At 44.6% G+C, this 18287-nt stretch overlaps 1 protein-coding gene across 1 annotated transcript in view; it reads left to right on the plus strand.

Annotated features, from left to right (window-relative positions):
• Positions 1 to 18287, plus strand: part of ITGA1 (integrin subunit alpha 1) — a 409880-nt gene that overhangs the window by 125265 nt on the left and 266328 nt on the right. The window contains 1 exon segment of the mRNA XM_030193116.1: positions 2274 to 2386. Within this exon segment, the coding sequence (XP_030048976.1) occupies positions 2274 to 2386 (113 nt within the window).

Consider the following 18287-nt stretch of genomic DNA (forward strand, 5'->3'; position numbering starts at 1 on the left):
AGGATTGCAATCCGTTATGTCGTAATGTGTTACCAATGGTTTTCGTGGTGACAGTGGTCCCAGCTGCCTTGAGATCATTGACAAGTTCCCCCCTTGTAGTTGTAGGCTGATTTCTAACCTTCCTCATGATCAAGGATACCCCACGAGGTGAGATTTTGCGTGGAGCCCCAGATCTTTGTCGATTGACAGTCATTTGTACTTCTTCCATTTCTTACTATGGCACCAACAGTTGTCTCCTTCTCGCCCAGCGTCTTACTGATGGTTTTGTAGCCCATTCCAGCCTTGTGCAGGTGTATGATCTTGTCCCTGACATCCTTAGACAGCTCCTTGCTCTTGGCCATTTTGTAGAGGTTAGAGTCTGACTGATTCACTGAGTCTGTGGACAGGTGTCTTTCATACAGGTGACCATTGCCGACAGCTGTCTGTCATGCAGGTAACGAGTTGATTTGGAGCATCTACCTGGTCTGTAGGGGCCAGATCTCTTACTGGTTGGTGGGGGATCAAATACTTATTTCCCTCTGCAGAATGCAAATAAATTCATATACTTTCCACAATGTGATTTTCCGGATTTAATTTGTGATGTGCTATCTCTCACTGTTACCAATAACCTACCCTTCAATTATGGGCTGCTCATGTCTTTGTCAGTGGGCAAACTTACAAAATCAGCAAGGGATCAAATACTTATTTCCCCCACTGTATATATATATATATATATATATATAAAATTAAATTATCTCAGTTTACCTCGAAAATTCAACCAACTCCATGCAAGACTGAAAGCCGTGGACGACATTATGAAACGACGCTGGTTTAATAAGACCCGCCATACTGATGACAGATTAATCACCTGACCCGTTGCGAGTCCAAAGTGGTACATCCAATAAATGAATAAAAAACTGAAATGAAGTAAAAGCATCAAAATTCTCCAATGCGATTCAAACCTCAGGGTGTCATGGTCTGTAAAAAAAAATCCACTGGCATCCTTTATTACATAGCAGTGCATTTAAATCACCTTCTCTGAGCGGTGGGACTAATTGTTCCAGAACCACAAACTTGATCAAACCTGTGTCCCATGGTGGTGCAGTGTTCATCTAAGGGTGCCTTAGCCTTCTCTTTTCCAAGCTGAAGAACCCTAACCTATTTAGCTTTTCCTTATATTCAACAGGACGTCAAATGCAAGTGATTGGTAGCGCCAAGCAGGATCAGGATTTGAAATAGCTTAGCATAACAAGATAAGAGATCCAATAGCCCAAATTTCAAAGTTTGTCTTATGAAAACTTCCTTATTTTGTTCATTCATATGCTACTCTAGCTTATTATAGTTTTTCCCCTGTTTTGGTTTTGTGTTACTATTTGGGTTTCTGCCAGGTACTTGTGACCTAGATTGGTCACTGTTGGAAACAGGATACTGGGTTAGATGGACCATTAGTTTGAACTAGTATGGTTATTCTTATGTTTTTACACTTTTTCATAGATCATCTGAATTATCTTTAGATCATGGTATGATGAGTTACCACTAAATCAAAATGTGTTGGACGCTTATATGGAACAGGATACCCAAGTTCAGGCATGAATTTACACTGCAGGGTTTACTCTGAATATCCTAATGATTAGTGCAGTGGACTGAGAACCTGGGGAACTGGGTTTGATTCCCACTGCTGCACTTATGATTCTGGGTAGTCACTTTGCCCTACATTGTCCCAGGTACAAAAAAACACATATTGTGAATCCACTAGGAGCAGAGTAAATACCTTCACATTGTAAATATAAACTACTTTGGTTGTAGCACAGAAAGGTGGTATATTAATTCTGTGGCCCTAATTCTAATTAGTTAATTGTTTGTGGGGGATCTAAGAGTTCACCTACTGTTTCACACCTGTTCTATGAATTAATTTTATTTTTCCACTTTTGTATATTATTTTTGTTTCAAGAAATGGAAAAGAATGTTTAATGTAAATTAGACAATTTTTATTCCATAAGAAAATTAGTTTCAATTAAACAAGAATAGCATGGTAAGAACTTGTTCTTATTATGCTTGTTGTTCATTAATGTTTTCTCAGCACTGTATGGAAGCCTTTGTGTATCACTACTACCCATAAACAAGTTAATAGGACTCCTTGTAAAAATTTATGAATTTGTTTAGTGTATAGTCTCCTACCTCTTCCTCTCCTATATTTCTTTCTGAGAACTTGGAGAGGAAAAACCCAGAAAATAATAGTAATCATTACATTATTTCCTATTCCATTATGAAACACATTTCTTGTTTCATTTTAGGGTTCTTATTGGATCTCCCTTAGTTGGACAACCAAAGAAAAGGACAGGTGATGTTTATAAATGTCCTGTGGGAAGGGATAGCCAGCCAAGCTGTGTAAAGTTGAATTTGCCAGGTATGTATGTGAGTTGATTATTATAATCAATATAATTGCACATTACTATGGGATATTCAAATTGCTGGATTGTCAAAAAGTTGCAATGTTTTCCATTAATTCATTCATTCTATTTTAAGTAGTATGTTGGGGAATCCAAGATGGATTTGGCCTTTCAGGGTTGCTGGAAATAAGGCACCAAAGGGTACACACTGAGAGGTTCTTTCCTTCAAAAAAGATGTTTGCCTTTTAGTATTGGCTTGTAGTTAATTCTCAAAAACAAAGTTTACCTATAAAAGTCCACTGTATGATATTCATTGCATAGAGTGTTTAGGAAGTATCCCATTATCATAGACAGATCACGGTGCTGTTTTCTTCCTTATTCCCTTTAGTTTCTGCCACAAAACATCACCTGGTTTTTGGACTAGAAAATTATTATTATTATTTGCTACATTTGTATCCCACATTTTCCCACCCTTTGCAGGCTCGATGTGGCTTACATATAACCGTTAACGGCGTTAGCCGATTACGGTCTGAACAAATACATGGTATTAATGAATACAAAGTGATATTGTGGTATAATGGGGTACATGTATGGTAGGAGCAGTTGGGGGGAACTTAGAGAGGGAAATGGGGAAGAATTGCCTCAATTTGATCCTGCTTCTCCCTCTTCCTTTTCAGAACTTTTCTCAAATTTTTCTTCCTTACTTCTAGCAGCTCAGTTAATTATAGAATTAACTCCTGCGCTCAAAATTAGATGATCTTGCTCTCCTTTATTATATCATTTTTCAACTCTAACCACAAACTCTGGTATCGCTGTAGTCTTGGTGTTTTGAAGCACCAGGTAAGGCACATAGAACTCCTGACCTCCTTCAGACGTGCAAAATTCAGCAGCGGCTCTATTCTCTCCAGTTAAAGAAAGCCAAAAGTACATATTATTCTAAACAGATCCAGATTGCTTCCAGTTCTAACAGACAACTGTTTCATGTCTTTACTGCTCTTGTCAACTCTCCTTCCTGTAAAGATTCCCCCTCAATTTCCTCAGCTGATGTCTTAGCTCAGTATTTCATCTAAAAGGTTGAATCTTCAAAATCCACTGTTCCATAAATTACTTCTGGTTCAGAATTAGTACCTTTAGTTCCCAGTTCTGTATTTGACAATTTTAATATCGCATCCTAGATGCACTTTCTCAGTCTGGTCAGGTATGAGCATCACTTCTTGTAGTCATGACCCCATATTTTTCCATTGGCTTAAATTTCTCATTTGGGCCTGCTAACCATAGTTCATCAGTTTGTAAAACATAGTTTAGTATAACCCAGTGTGGTGGTGGTGGTGGTGGTGGTGGCCAGAAAAGCAAACAGGATGCTAGGAATTATTTGGAAAGGGATACAAAATAAGAGCAAGACTACTATAATGTCTCTATCGTTCCATTGTTCAACTTCACCTTGAGTATTGTGTTAAATTCTGGTCACCATATCTCAAAAAAGATATAGTTGAATTAGAAAAGGTTCCAAGAACAACAACCAAAATGATTGAGGGGATGGAACTCCTCCCATATGAGGAATTTACACAAGAGATGGCTGAGAAGGGGATATGATTGAGATCTACAAAATCCTGAGTGGTGTGGAGCCAGTGGAGGTGAACTGATTTTTCACTCATTTAAAAATACAAAGGTAAGGGGACCCTCAACGAAATTGCATGGAAATACTTTTTTCACTCAAAGAATAGTTAAGCTCTGGAACTTGTTTCCGGAGGATGTGGCAACTGTGGTTAGCGTATTTGGGTTTTAAAAAAGTTTGGACAAGTTCCTGGAGGAAAAATCCATAGTCTGTTAAGATGGACATGGGGGAAGCCACTGCTTGCCTCAGGATTGGTAGCATGGAATGTTGCTACTATTTGGGTTTCTGTCAGGTACTTGTGACCTGGATTGGCCACTGCTGGAAGCAGGATACTGGGCTAGATGGACCATTGGTCTGACCCAGTGTGGCTGTGTTCTCATGTTCGCATCATAGCAATATTTCTTGTATTTTGCATATACCTCAAGAAGTTCAACGCAAATCACAGTAAAGAAAAACAACAAACAAATAATTAAAGCAGGGATTGCAATAAAGAAAAGCTAAACAATTGTCCAAAAAGTTACAATATAAATTGTAAAATAAACATAGTAGTGATTCAAGGGTGCAAAAAGTTAGCCTTATTAAATAAGAAAGTTTTTAATTGTTTCCTGAAGATTTTGTAATTGTATATAGATCTAATCAAAATAGAAAGTTCTATCCAAAATTTTGCAGCTTGATATGCATATGACAAAGTTGTCAATCCCTTTGATGACTTACCTTTAGAACTGGAAAACTAAAATAGTGGGTATCACGTAAAGAATAATTGATATTCTGAGAGAAGCAGAATAGATTATACATATAAACATGCTGGACTTTAAATAGGAAACAATAAAATGTAAACAACACTCTACTTTCAGAAGGAAGCCAATGTAGGCAGTTCAAATAAAGTAAGACAAGATCTGTCTAACATCTTGTGTTTTGAATAGTTCTTAGCTTTTTTGAAATGGCGTTAGGACAAGAAACAAAAATCAAATAAAATTAGTCAATTTGAGATAAGACTTTGGACAAGAAGTTAAAAAGAGTATTCATTTAAGTATTAGCATATCCAACATAACTTTCTCACTAGTGTAAAGGTTTTTTTTTAAATTAGCAAATTAAAGTAAGCATTAAGGGGTCCTTTTACAAAGGCAAACTATCGTTTTTAGTACTTGACACACCCATAGAAATATATGGGTGTCTCTAGCATTTAGCGTGTGCTTATTTCTAGCACACACTAAAAACGCTAGCGTGCCTTTGTAAAATGATATGTCATCGAAAAGAATCACGAGGATTCTAATTTCTGAGTCAAGTTTATATGCCTTATTCTGAATTCTAATAGAATTGTCTTGCATAGGATTATAGTTATGTATCAATAAGAATTTAGTCTTGTCCACAATTTAGTTTTAGAAAATGCTTTTGCATCCAATCCTTAACTATATTTATATTTACAGAAATAATAGATCTTGAGTTTTCCAATAAGGATGGAATGGGAATAAGAATGGTAATATAGTCTGCACAGATAAGATTGCAGACCAGCTTTTTCCAACAGAAAACCAAGGGAGGCTAAAAACAGAAGGGCAGTTTTACCTGACACTCTAAAGATGGCTATTATTTGTCCAATGCTATCCTGAAAAAGGCAGCATTGGACCCTTCTCTCCCCTCCAGCTATCACCCTATTTCTAATCTCTCTTTCATCACCAAGGTTATTGAAAACAGTTTTCACTCAACTTCAGTCACATTTGGATTAAAGTTGTTTTTTTTTTATTATTGGCTGCCTGGTTTTAGTACCAAAACTGTTCTAACGTCACTTTTTTAAGTGAGATATAGTAAGTTAGACGACTGCTTCATTGCTTTAGTGGTTTCATTAGATCTTTCAGCTGCTTTTGATATGATTGACCATTCGCTTTTATTACAGCGGATCCAGGACATTGGCATTACTGGTACTGTTTACTCCTGGTTTTCATTCCTTTTTAAGTTGTGTCAGGAAATACTTCAGCCATTTAAGCTCTTTCACAAGGTGTCCTGCAAGGATCTATTCTGTCCCCCATTCAGTTTAATCTTTTCTCAGTCCTTTAGCATCAATAATACAAACTTCAGAGATTAGTGACTATTTTTATTCTGATGATAATGATAATGATATATATATATGTATTTTTTTTGATTCATTATACTACCTTCCACAATTGTGATTTATCTCCTTTACAGAATTGTCTGTTGAAAGTGGCCAACAGACTAAAAAACAATGAGTTAGTGCTAAACCCAGAAGAAAATGACTGCTTGTTGGCTTATTGGTCACGTCTTACTCCTGCTGGCCCCTTACTCTTTTTTCAATATTTCTCTTCATCCTGATGATAAAATAAATAGACTCAACTAACTTTCTTCTCAAATTTCATCAGTTACTGAAACAGGTTTTTTTAAGCTTCACCGATTGAGGTCACTTCGTAGTTACTTAAGTTTTGAAACCCTTACACTGTTGCATGCCTTTATAGGCTCATGACATGACTACTGTAAAGCAGTGGTTGATAACTAGTGTCGTAAGTACCCAGGAGGTGTGTTTCAGGGCAGGCACACAGAGCGACTTTTTTTTCCCCTATTTGTATTTTCCCGCCCTGTTTTCTCTTCTCTACCACTGCAGATCTTGCACCTGTTCCTTCCCTTCCCCCCCGAGTCTGGCATTTCCTCGTCCACAAAAACCCAATTATTTCACCAGTGTCAGCAGTGGCATTGGCAACAGGCTGTCTGGGCCGACCCGGGTCCTTCCTTCTGTAGCATCCAGCCCCTCTGATGTAACTTCCTGTTTACGCACAAGCGGGATGCTGCAGAGGAAAGGACTGGGTCGGCTCAGACAGCACGGTGAAGAAATCTGGCTGGGGGTTGCTGAGGGAGGACAAAGAAGAACCAGACTTGCAGGGCGGGGGATAGGTACTGGACTTACGGGAAGGAAAGAGAGAGGTGCTGGACCCATGGGGAGGAGATGTGTGGGGGAGGGGGACATGAGAGATTCCAAACCTTGATTGAGGGAACAGGTGAGAGAGGAGAGACATGTCAGACAATGGGGGAGTGGGTTTGGGGAGAGAGGAGACATATAAAACTGTGGAGAGCAGGGGTTGAGGGGAAAGGAAGGAGAGGTATTGGACTTATGAGAAGAGGAGATGAGGGGAAGGGAGAGGTGCTGGCCCATGGGGAGGAGATGGAAGAAGCAGAGGAAGAAATGCTGGATGAATGGGGGACAGGAGAGATGCCAGATCTTGGCTGAGGAAATAGGGAGAAAGGAGAGACATGTTCCCCACCCTCCATGGTCTGACATGTCAGACTGTGGCGATTGGAAACTGAGGAGAGGGGGACATATCTGACCACGAAGGATGTGGATTGGGGGGGTTAGGAGAGGAACATGCCAGACTGTAGGGATGTGGCCAGGGGAGTGGGGGCATATCAGATTGTGGGGGCTGGGGGGAGAGAAAAATGAATATGAGAGAGAGGTGCTGGATTGCAGGGGAAGGGGAGAGATGCAGCTACACAAATTCTGATGCCATACTTCTTCCTTGGTTGTTTAGGCGGTAAATAGGAGGCTTTCACTTCCAGTGCTTGGTTTTCCACCTACACAACCCAGCAAGGAGCAGGGCATTCGGATTTGTGTAGCTGCCTTCCCCTCTGAGCTGCTTCCTTGAAGCTGCACATTTTTTTTTGGGGGGGGGGAGGGACATGGAGTTCTGAACCATAGGGGAGGAGGGAAAGGGAGAGGGGACAGGGAATTGCTAGATCATAAAGAGGAAGGGGGAGTGAGGGGAGAAGGAGTTCTGGACCATAGGGGTGGAGGAGAAGAGAGAGAGGATAGGGAATTGCTGGACCATAAGGGTGGAGGGAAAGGACAGAGGACAAGGGAACACTGGACTGTAGGGGTGGGCAGGGCAGGGAGGTGGTCTATAAGTGTGAGTACAGAAAGAGAGAAGAAATGTCCAAGAGTGTAGGAATGAAGAGAGAGGGGAGATGCTTGATATGGTAGAACCACGTGGGAGAGACCATCGGGGTTCTCAGGGGAGATGAGTAAGAAGAGGTTGGTGAGTACAGAGGGTAATAGGAGGTGAGTAAAAGAAGATAGAATGGGAGGCCATGGAATGAGTGAGACAGAAGAGCTAGAGGGTGAGAGGAGGAGATGAAAAAGTTGATAGGTAAGTGAAATATAGGTGGAGGTCAGAAAAGTGAGAGGGTGAAATTTGAATGGGTAGGCAGAAAAGAGAGAAAAGACATATGTCAGACAGATGTATTGAGGGAATGGAAGCAGACAGGAAGAAAACACAAATGACAGCATCCACTAGAAAGACAGCAAAAGACAGACATGAAAGCAGAAAAGAGAAACTGAAACCAACAAGCCTGGGAAAAAATGCATAGGCAACAAAAGTAGGAAAAAAGTGTTTTGTTTTGAATTTTAAATTAGGTGTAATATGTTAGCTATGGGAAATGTGCATTGCACATGACTTTGTATTTTGTTGGAAATGCATTTCTGTTTTTAATTTCTCCTGTGTTATGCTACATGCCTAGTTTGACTTCTTGGACTTCCCAGTTCAATTTTTGTCTTCATATTTGTATTTAAAATGTATTTCTGTAATAGAAATTGTAAACCGCATAGTTCCCTCACTTGTAGTGTTTTCAAGTGCTGAAAATAAATATGTATTTCAAGTTTGTGATCCCTTGTTCTGTATTTGCTGAGGGTCTGTCTGTATGTTTACGTGTCATCGAGGTGTGTCATGGAGGGGCATAATTGAAAGGTATGCCCAAGTTTTGCTGAGGACTTCCTCGCAAAACGTGGAGGGGCGAGGAAATCCGCATTATCGAAACAAGATGGACATCCATCTTTTGTTTCAATAATACCATCTGGGATGCCCAAATCTTGAAATTTAGATCGTCCTTAGAGATGGTCGTCCCTAGCGGAATGCGGAGAGGCTGTGCGCTTGCGCAGTTCTTCTAAGTTGGGGAGGTATTGAGGCTGGGTTAGCTGCTATTGCCGGTCCATTCTCCCTTCCCGCTTTCCGCCATGGCTCAAATCCTTCCTATCCGTTTTCAGGAGCACTTCCAGACCCCTGAAGAAGGCCTCTTGGCCGAAACACGGACCGTGTAGGGTCTTAATAAATCATCGTTTTTGACTGTTAACATCTGTGACTTCAGTCTGGTCCTTCTGAATATCTTCCGCTTGACTTGTTGTTTCCTCGTCCCAAGACTTGGTCATTTCTGATTTTTGGAGATAATGGAAACCAAGGATGACCCATCTCAGAAACGACCAAATGCAAGCCCTTTGGTCATGGAAGGAACCAGCATTCGTAGTGCACTGGTCCCCCTGGTATGCCAGGAGACCAACCAGGCATCCTAGGGGGCACTGCAGTGGACTAAATAAATTGCTTCCAGGTGCATAGCTCACTTATCTTGTGTGCTGAGCCCCCCAACCTCCCCCTCCCAAAAATACTCTCTACCCACAACTGTACATCACTACCATAGCCCTTATGGGTGAAGGGGGGACACCTAGATGTGGGTATAGTGGGTTTGTGGTGGGTTTTGGAGGGCTCACATTTACCACCACAAATGTAACAGGTGGAGGGGGATGGGCCTGGGTCCGTCTGCCTGAAGTGCACTGCACCCACTAAAACTGATCCAGGTACCTGCATACTGCTGTGATGGACCTGAGTATGATATTTGAGGTTGGCATAGAGGCTGGCACAAAATATTTTTAAAGATGTTTTTGAGGGTGGGAGGGGGTTAGTGACTACTGGGGGAGTACGGGGAGGTGATCCCCGATTCTCTCTGGTGGTCATCTGGTCAGTTCGGGCACCTTTTGAGGCTTGGTCGTAAGAAAAACAGGACCAGGTAAAGTCGTCCAAGTGCTCGTCAGGGATGACCTTTTTTTCCATTATGGGTCGAGGACGCCCATGTGTTAGGCACGCCCAAGTCTCGCCTTCGCTACGCCTCTGACACGCCCCCGTGAACTTTGGTCATCCCCGTGACGGAAAGAAGTTGGGGACGCCCAAAATCGGCTTTTGATTATCCCGATTTGGGCGACCTTTTGTGAAGGACGCCCATCTTCCGATTTGTGTCGAAAGATGGGCGTCCTCTTTCTAAAATTAACCTGATAGTAACATAGTAGATGACGGCAGAGAAAGACCTGTAAAGTCCATCCAGTCTGCGCAACAAGATAAACTCAAATGTGCTACTTTATATGTACACCTGACCTTGATTTGTATTTGCCATTTTTAGAGCACAGACTGTAGAAATCTGCCCAGCACTAGCCCTACCTTCCAATCACTGGCACTGCCACCCAATCTCTCCTAAGCTTCTGAGGATCCATTCCTTCTGAACAGGATTCCTTTGTTTATCCCACGCATTTTTGAATTCCGTGTGGTATTCTGTTTGCTTATAGTTTCTGTGTAGAGCTCTGTAGCCATCCTACTTGTTCAGTTTAACTAGTAGTAGGTGTATTGGTGTCCTAGGTCCCTATGTTAATATTGTAGTGCTGCCTATTTATATATAGGGTTCGTGTTGTTTAAATCATAGGAATTTAATGCTGCTGTTGTATGGTAAGTTTGCTACATGCATGTTAGGATTTTTTCTGATTTTGTATTTTATAGTGTGCCTGGTAGTAGTAGTAGTATTTATATACTACTTACAAGCCCAAAATGGTATAAATTCAGTAGTGGAGAGATTTATATTGCCATTACACAGATGGAATAAGAATCGGGGTGGGGGGAATATATATATATACACACATTTTTTGTATGATAATTTCTATGGAGAAAATGTGCTAGTTATGATCTCTGTTTGGGGGGGGCATGTTTACATTTAATTTATAAGTGCTATACTATATCAGACTAAAGGTTCATGAAGGTCATATATGAAGTACGTCATGTATGCAAGCATTGTCCATAAGGTGTGTCCCGACAGAAAAAAAGTTTGAGAACCATTGCTGTAATATAACCTGTGCTGGTATATAAAAAGCAGAGTTAAGATGGTTACAGACAGTACAAAATACTGCAGCAAGGATCCTCTCATTAAAAACGATGGGATCATCTATTTCCCTTCCTTATCAAATTTCATGGGCTGCCTGTTGAGTTTCAGGTGAAAATTAAGATCTTAGTTTTGACATTTAAAGCTCATTATCCTGGCATGCCTGAGTACCTTGCTGCATTAACCATCTCTTATGTTCCCACACACAGTCTCAGATCTTTCAGTGATTGTAGACTAGTTCTGCCCAGACCATCGAAAGCGTATTTGGAATCTACAAGACGTAGTGCTTTTTCCTTCCGAGCTCCGTTCTTGTGTCCTCTCTGAGTGCCTCTTTTTCTCATTCTCGATCTAACAGTCCCACGGATTCCCTCACAGGCGTTCTGCTTCTGATGTACCTGAAAAAGTTGTTACTGTGAGTTTTTGCTTCTATGGCAAGATTCTCCTTATATTCTCTTAGCGTTCTTTATCAGTGCGTTGTATGTAACTTTGCACTGCTTGTGTTGCTTCTTATTTTTTTCATTCAGGTCCTTTTTCCATTTTGAAAGACATTCTTTTGGCTCTAATAGCCTTTTTTCATTTCACTTTTTTAACCATGCTGTCTGTCATTTGCTCTTTCTACCTATGTAAATAGGTGGAAGGCATTTGGTCTGGGCTTCTAAGATGGTAGGTCTTCTTGGGGGGGGGGGGGGAATTGGCGGCCTCGGCATCCACGTTGTCATTTTTTATTGTCGGTAGCATTTTTTATTTAACACATATTTTCAAATATGCTGGCTTGTGCAGCATATGGATGTACACAAGGAAGTATAATAATGGAATAACTTTTCATAGGTAGAGTAGTAATTTTTTTATAATTTGTAATCACTGTATCATTTGGAGAAGCTGGATATAGGGACACCCTAGAACAGTTATATTTGTAAAGAGAAAAAAAGACCTGTGTGGCTGGGGGGGTGGAGGGGCACAGAGACCTGTGTGGCTGGGGGGGGGGGGGGGGGGGGGGGGGGGGTGCTGTAAAATTGTTTGCATACGAAGGGTGCCGTGAACTGAAAAAATTTGGGAACCAATGGTCTATATTCTTATATTGAGATAGACATGGAGGAAGCCATTGCTTGCCCTGAGTTTGGTAGCATAGAATGTTGCTGCTGTTTGGGATTCTGCCAGGTAATTGTGACCTGGATTGGCCACTGCTGGAAGCAGAATACTGGGCTAGATAGACCATTGGTCTGACCCAGTATGGCTTTTCTTATGTTCACTTCAGATATTAGCTCAAATTTGATCATGCTATGATCACTGTTTCCCAGAAGACTCAACACCGTTACCTCTCATACTATGCCCTGCATTCCACCAAGGACTAGATCTAAAATAGCTCTCTCTCTTGTTGGTTCCTGGACCAGTTGCTCCAAGAAACAGTCATTTCCTTGTCATCAAGCAGATGAAGCCATTACGTATGGGTTGTGTCCATCAACCAGCAGGGGGAGATAGCACTCAACTTTTCACAGTGCCTCATAGCCAGCTAGCTCCACTGCCTCTTCAGTATTCTCTATCTCCCCAAGCAGGGTGGCTGCAGCTTCTTCGAGCTCCATCAAAAATCTGCCTGGGGGTGGCTCCTGGCTTGCCAGTTGTTAGCCGAGGTGTTAGAGGCTAACTTTGAAGGTACATAGGTCAGCCCTTTCCCTGCCTTACCCATGCCCCCGTGGATGTGGACATATTAGCTTGCTTTTCCCTGTCCTTTCCCACTCAGTGGATGCAGGCACATTGGTTCGCCTTACCCTGCCTTTCCCACTTATCTGAGCCTCTGGAGTGTTTTTATTTACCTCTTTTGCCTCTGCTTTCCTCACAGCGCTAAAAAATAAATAAATAAATAAAAAATTAATTAAAGTTGCGTCGCGCTTTAGCGCAGCGATCTTGGAAAAGAGGTTTTTTTTCTTGAGATTCTTCTGCAGGACCGGAGCTGTGATACTCGGTCTAGTGAGGTAAGAGTGTTTTCTGACTCCTCCGGGGTGGGCCCGCGATCGGGACGTTTGTGGCGCGAACCGCCATTTTTGAATTTTACCGCCGTTTTCGGCGATGGCTGCGGAGACTGTAAAGCGCTGTTCAAAATGTGGCAACTGCAAATCAGCAGCGGGGCTCTGTAATTCGTGCTGTACAGACGGTAGAGCCGGCCCGAGCATGGCGAGCGGCGATCTTTTGCGCTCTGAGCTGGCAGCGGACGCCATTTTGGATTTTCCACATGGCGCGGCCTCTGTTGCGACGGAGAGCCCTGAATCTGGGTGGGGGGGGGGGGGGGTTCCTCTGAGTTAGGCTAATAATAGAGCTGATAGCCCTGGGCAGGATCTGGGCGGTCAGGGAGCGGTTTTCTTCCCTGATTTTGTTTTAATGCTGCATAGGGCGTACATGCTTAAAAGAGCTCTTCCACAGGGATCTTCGGACCCTCTGCCTGCCCCCCCCCCCCCCCCGGTGGATTCTGGCCTTTTGGAGTTGGCTTTGCCTGTTTCTTATTCTCCTGATAAACGCAGAAGGGCTAATTCCCCTTCTGAGTGTGGCGCACCCCCCTTTTCCCCCCCGTGGTCGGGCTATGAGGATTCTGAGGGGTCTGGCAGAACTTCTTGGGCTGAAGAGCCAGAGTCGGGTGCAGAATTGCCACAGGAGCTTGATGATCCGTCTGCGGTGAGGATTTTCCACCGCGAGGTGCTGCCAGCGCTTATTTCAGATGCCTTACAAGCCCTCTCGATTGAAGATCCTGGGAGTGGCACAGCCTCCTCTGTTAATCCAAGGATGGCTAGTACCAGAAAGCCTGCTCGAGCCTTTCCTTTGCATGACTCCATCCAAGAGCTTATTTCGGCTCAATGGGCAGACCCCTAGGGACCTTTGAAGGTTGCCAGGGCTATGGGGCAATTATACCCTCTGAGTGAGGAACATTTCGCTCGCTTTGCAATGCCTAAAGTGGATGCCCTGGTCACGGCTGTGACAAAGAGAACTACCCTCCCTGTTGAAGGAGGTGTTGCCCTGAAGGATATTCAAGACCGCAGGCTTGATTCAGCTCTGAAGCGGTCCTTTGATTTGGCAGGTCTCACTGTTCGGGCGTCTGCATGCAGTTGTTATGCTGCTAGAGCCTGCCTGGCTTGGTTACAGCAGGCAGTGGAACAGCCCGGTGATGGAGCGGAGACCTTATCTGAAGTGGCTCCGCGGATGGTGTCGGCCTTGTCCTTTTTGGCTGACGCCCTTTATGATATGGTCAGAGCTTCGGCTAAACAAATGGCTGTAGCAGTGGCGGCTCGCCCCACTCTTTGGCTACGACATTGGGCGGCGGACATGGCCTCTAAGCAAAGGTTGGTGAAGTTGCCCTTTCAAGGCCTTCTCCTGTTTGGTGAGGAGCTGGAAAACATTGTTAAAGGCCTGGGAGATTCCAAACCTCAGCGCTTGCCCGAAGATAAGCCGAAGCCTTCCTCTAAGGGTCAGGTGGTCCGCTCCTCTTACAGACCTCGCTTCTGTGAAGCTAGAAGGTACCGCCCGGGGCGTGCTGCTGGGTTCACTTCACGTGCCCGCTTTCAGCAGAGAAACTCCTTTCGCTCGGACAAACGTTCCGCAGCTGCCGGTTCAAGGCCTGGAGTTCAGGGGCGACCCTCTCAATGATGGTGCGCCGGCCCCCTCCTCGTTTCCTGTCATCGGAGGAAGACTTTCCCTCTTTTTCGAGGAGTGGGCTAAAATCTCCGCAGATCAGTGGGTCTTGGACCTGATCAGAGACGGATACCGAATAGAATTCGATGCCCCGATAAGAGACGTGTTTGTGGAGTCCCGCTGCGGTTCTGCCGCCAAACGGGCGGCGGTAGAGAAGACTTTGCACAGTCTGTGCCGGATAGGGGCTGTGACCCCAGTGCCTCCGGCCGAACAAGGTCTAGGCCGCTACTCCATTTAGTTTGTGGTGCCATGAAAAGGCGGGTCTTTTCGCCTGATCCTGGACTTAAAAGAGCTAAACAAGTTCTTAAGAGTGCGGCATTTTCACATGGAAACCCTGTGCTCCGTCATTGCGACGGTACAGCTGTACAGCCAGGAGAGTTTCTCACATCTGGCCCCCGCAACAGAAGTTTCTGCGGTTTGCGGTGTTGGGAAAACATTTCCAGTTTTGGGCCTTGCTTTTTGGCCTCGCCACAGCTCCCCGAACCTTCTCCAAGGTAATGGTGGTAGTAGCTGCCTTTCTCAGGCGAGAGGGTATCCGGTTTCACCCGTACCTAGACGACTGGCTCATCAGAGCAGACTCGGAAAAAGAGAGTCATCTTGCTACAGCCAGAGTGGTTTCAGTCCTTCAATCTCTGGGCTGGGTCGTCAATATGGCCAAAAGTTACCTGACCCTCTCGCAATCTCTAGCATATTTGGGGGCCAGGTTCGACACAGCCTCGGGCTATGTGTTTCTTCCCGAGCAAAGGCGGTGCAAGCTTCAGAATCAGGTCCGTCTGCTCCTGAGGATGCCCCGCCCGCGAGCTTGGGACATTGTCCAGCTGTTGGGATCGATGACGGCCACCTTGGAAGTGGTGCCATGGGCGAGAGCGCACTTGAGACCTCTACAGTATTCTCTACTTCAACGATGGTCTGCAGTATCTCAGGATTATCAGTGCAGACTTTCTTGGCTCCCTGCGGCCCGCCTCAGTATGAAGTGGTGGCTCTCGGACAGCATGTTGCGGCGGGGAATGCCGCTGGTGCTCCCCGATTGGTACCTAGTGGTGACAGATGCCAGCCTGAAGGGCTGGGGCGCACATTGCCAGGGGAAGCATGCCCCCAGGGTCTGTGGACGCCCGACGAGTCGGAGTGGTCTATCAACCGCCTGGAGTTGAAAGCAGTGTTTCTGGCTCTTCTGGCCTTTCAAGTGACCCTGGAAGGATTGGCTGTCCGAGTGATGTCGGACAACATGACAGCAGTGGCCTACATAAATCGACAAGGCGGCACTCAGTGCAGAGCTCTAGCCGCGCAGGCCGAACAAATTTGCCACTGGGCCGAGCTGCATCTACAGTCCCTGTCAGCAGCTCACATTGCAGGTCAGAGCAACGTGCAAGCCGACTATCTAAGCAGACATCAGATCGATCCAGCGGAGTGGGAACTAGCAGACAATGTATTTCTGCATATATGTGCCAAATGGGGCAAGCCAGTGATGGATCTTTTGGCGACCAGTTCCAATACCATAGTCCCGTGCTTCTTCAGCAGGCGGAGGGATCCTCGCTCTGCCGGGTTGGATGCCTTGGCTCAACCCTGGCCCCTGGACTTCCTGTATGTCTTCCCTCCGTGGCCCTTGATAGGACGAGTGCTCCTGCGGATTCGGCTGCATCCAGGAGAAGTGGTGCTCATCGCCCCGGATTGGCCCAGGGGGCCTTGGTTTGCGGACCTCCGACAGATGCTGTTGGAGGCTCCCTTTCCGTTACCTCTGGTTCCGCACCTGTTGTCACAGGGTCTGGTGGCCATGGAGGACGCCTGCCACTTTGGTCTTATGGCATGGCGATTGAGAGGGCGCAATTGAGAGATAAAGGCTACTCAAGTAAGGTAATTTCCACTTTCCTGCAGGCCAGTAAGCGCTCCACTTCCATGGCTTATGCCAGGATTTGGCGCCAGTTTGAAGTCTGGTGTGTTTCAAGAGCGCTTTCTCCGTTGCAGGCTCCTGTCTCGCTGATTCTGGACTTTTTGCAGGATGGTGTACACAAAGGCTTGGCCTAAATTCCCTGCGGGTGCAAGTGGCAGCATTGGCCTCCCTGCGTGGCAAGGTTGAAGGCGTGTCCTTAGCTGCTCATCCAGATGTGGCACGGTTTCTTAGAGGGGTGCTTTGGCTCCGTCCTCCCGTGCGGGCACTTTGTCCAGCTTGGAACCTGGGGTTAGTATTGAAGGCCCTTCAGGGGGCTCCCTTTGAACCACTTCGGCGTGCTTCAGAGAAAGATTTGACACTGAAGGCCGTCCTTTTAGTGGCCATTACCTCGGCGAGACGGGTGTCAGGGCTCCAGGCGCTGTCCTGTAGAGACCCTTTTCTGCAATTCTCAGAGTCAGGGGTCATGGTTCGGACCGTGCCTTCCTTCATGCCTAAGGTGGTTTCAGCATTTTACCTAAACCAGCCTGTTTTTCTTCCCTCCTTTGTTGAGGAGGAGTTTCCAGATTAATTTGGGCAGTTGCACCTTTTGGATGTGCGCAGGACTCTGTTGCAGTATCTGCGAATTACAAATTCTTTCAGGACCTCTGATCATCTTTTTGTGCTGTTTGCAGGTCCTCGCAGAGGGTCTTCAGCTTCTAAAGCCGCTATTGCCCATTGGCTCAAAGAAGCTATCTTTTCAGCATATCTGCTGCCTGGCTGGGCTCCGCCTGAAGCCTTTAAGGCACATTCCACAAGAGCGATTTCGTCTTCCTGGGCGGAAACTGGAGCACTATCTCTTCATGAGATTTGCAGTGCTGCAACATGGGCTTCTAAGCTCTCTTTCACCCGACGTTACAGGCTGGATGTGGCTGCCAGGAGGGATGCGCGTTTTGGAGCACAGGTGCTAGCGTGTGGTGTGGCTTGTTCCCACCCTATTTAGGGATTGCTTTGTTACATCCCATATGTAATGGCTTCATCTGCTTGATGACAAGGAAGGGAAAATTAGGTTCTTACCATGATAATTTGCTTTCCTTTAGTCATAGCAGATGAATCCATGAGCCCTCCCTGTATGATTGTCTGTATTGCAGTGATTCTGATTTTAGGTGCTGTTCTTGTTTCCTGAAGTTATATTCCTTCCTTGGGGAGTCGGAAAACAGTCTTCAGGATTCTTGTTACAGTTATACTGAGTTCTACAGATTTCCTACATTTTGATTGATACTTGTTTGGGTAATAGAAATCACTCATTATTATACTGTTGCCCAGTTTGCTAGCTTTCCTAATTTCTGTAAACATTTCTTCATTTGTCTGTCCATTCTGTCCAGCTCTACCAGAATATTCCTTCCCTTCACACATGGAATTTCTATCCATAAGAATTCCACGCTGCTATGCTGTTTCATGAAGAATGATTCAATTTCCTCTTTAACATATATAGCAAAATCCCCCCCCCCCCCCCTCACACACACAATTTGATCCACTCTGTCATTGTGATATAATTTGTACCCTGTTAACATATATAGTGTCCCATTGATTGTCCTCTTTCCACTAGGTCTCTGTGATGCCTATTATATCTAGCTTTTTATTTAGTGCAGTATGCTGTAACTCTCTCCCATCTTGTTTTTTAAGGCTTCTCGGGTTTATATATAGACACTTTGAATTGTGTTTTTTCCTTGTATCTACAAGCTGCTTAAAAGTTGATGGGGATAATGTGCATCTTTTACTATGCACTATCTCCCAA

The sequence above is a fragment of the Microcaecilia unicolor genome, chromosome 2 (genome assembly GCF_901765095.1).
Source record: "Microcaecilia unicolor chromosome 2, aMicUni1.1, whole genome shotgun sequence".
Classification (NCBI taxonomy): Eukaryota; Metazoa; Chordata; class Amphibia; order Gymnophiona; family Siphonopidae; genus Microcaecilia; species Microcaecilia unicolor.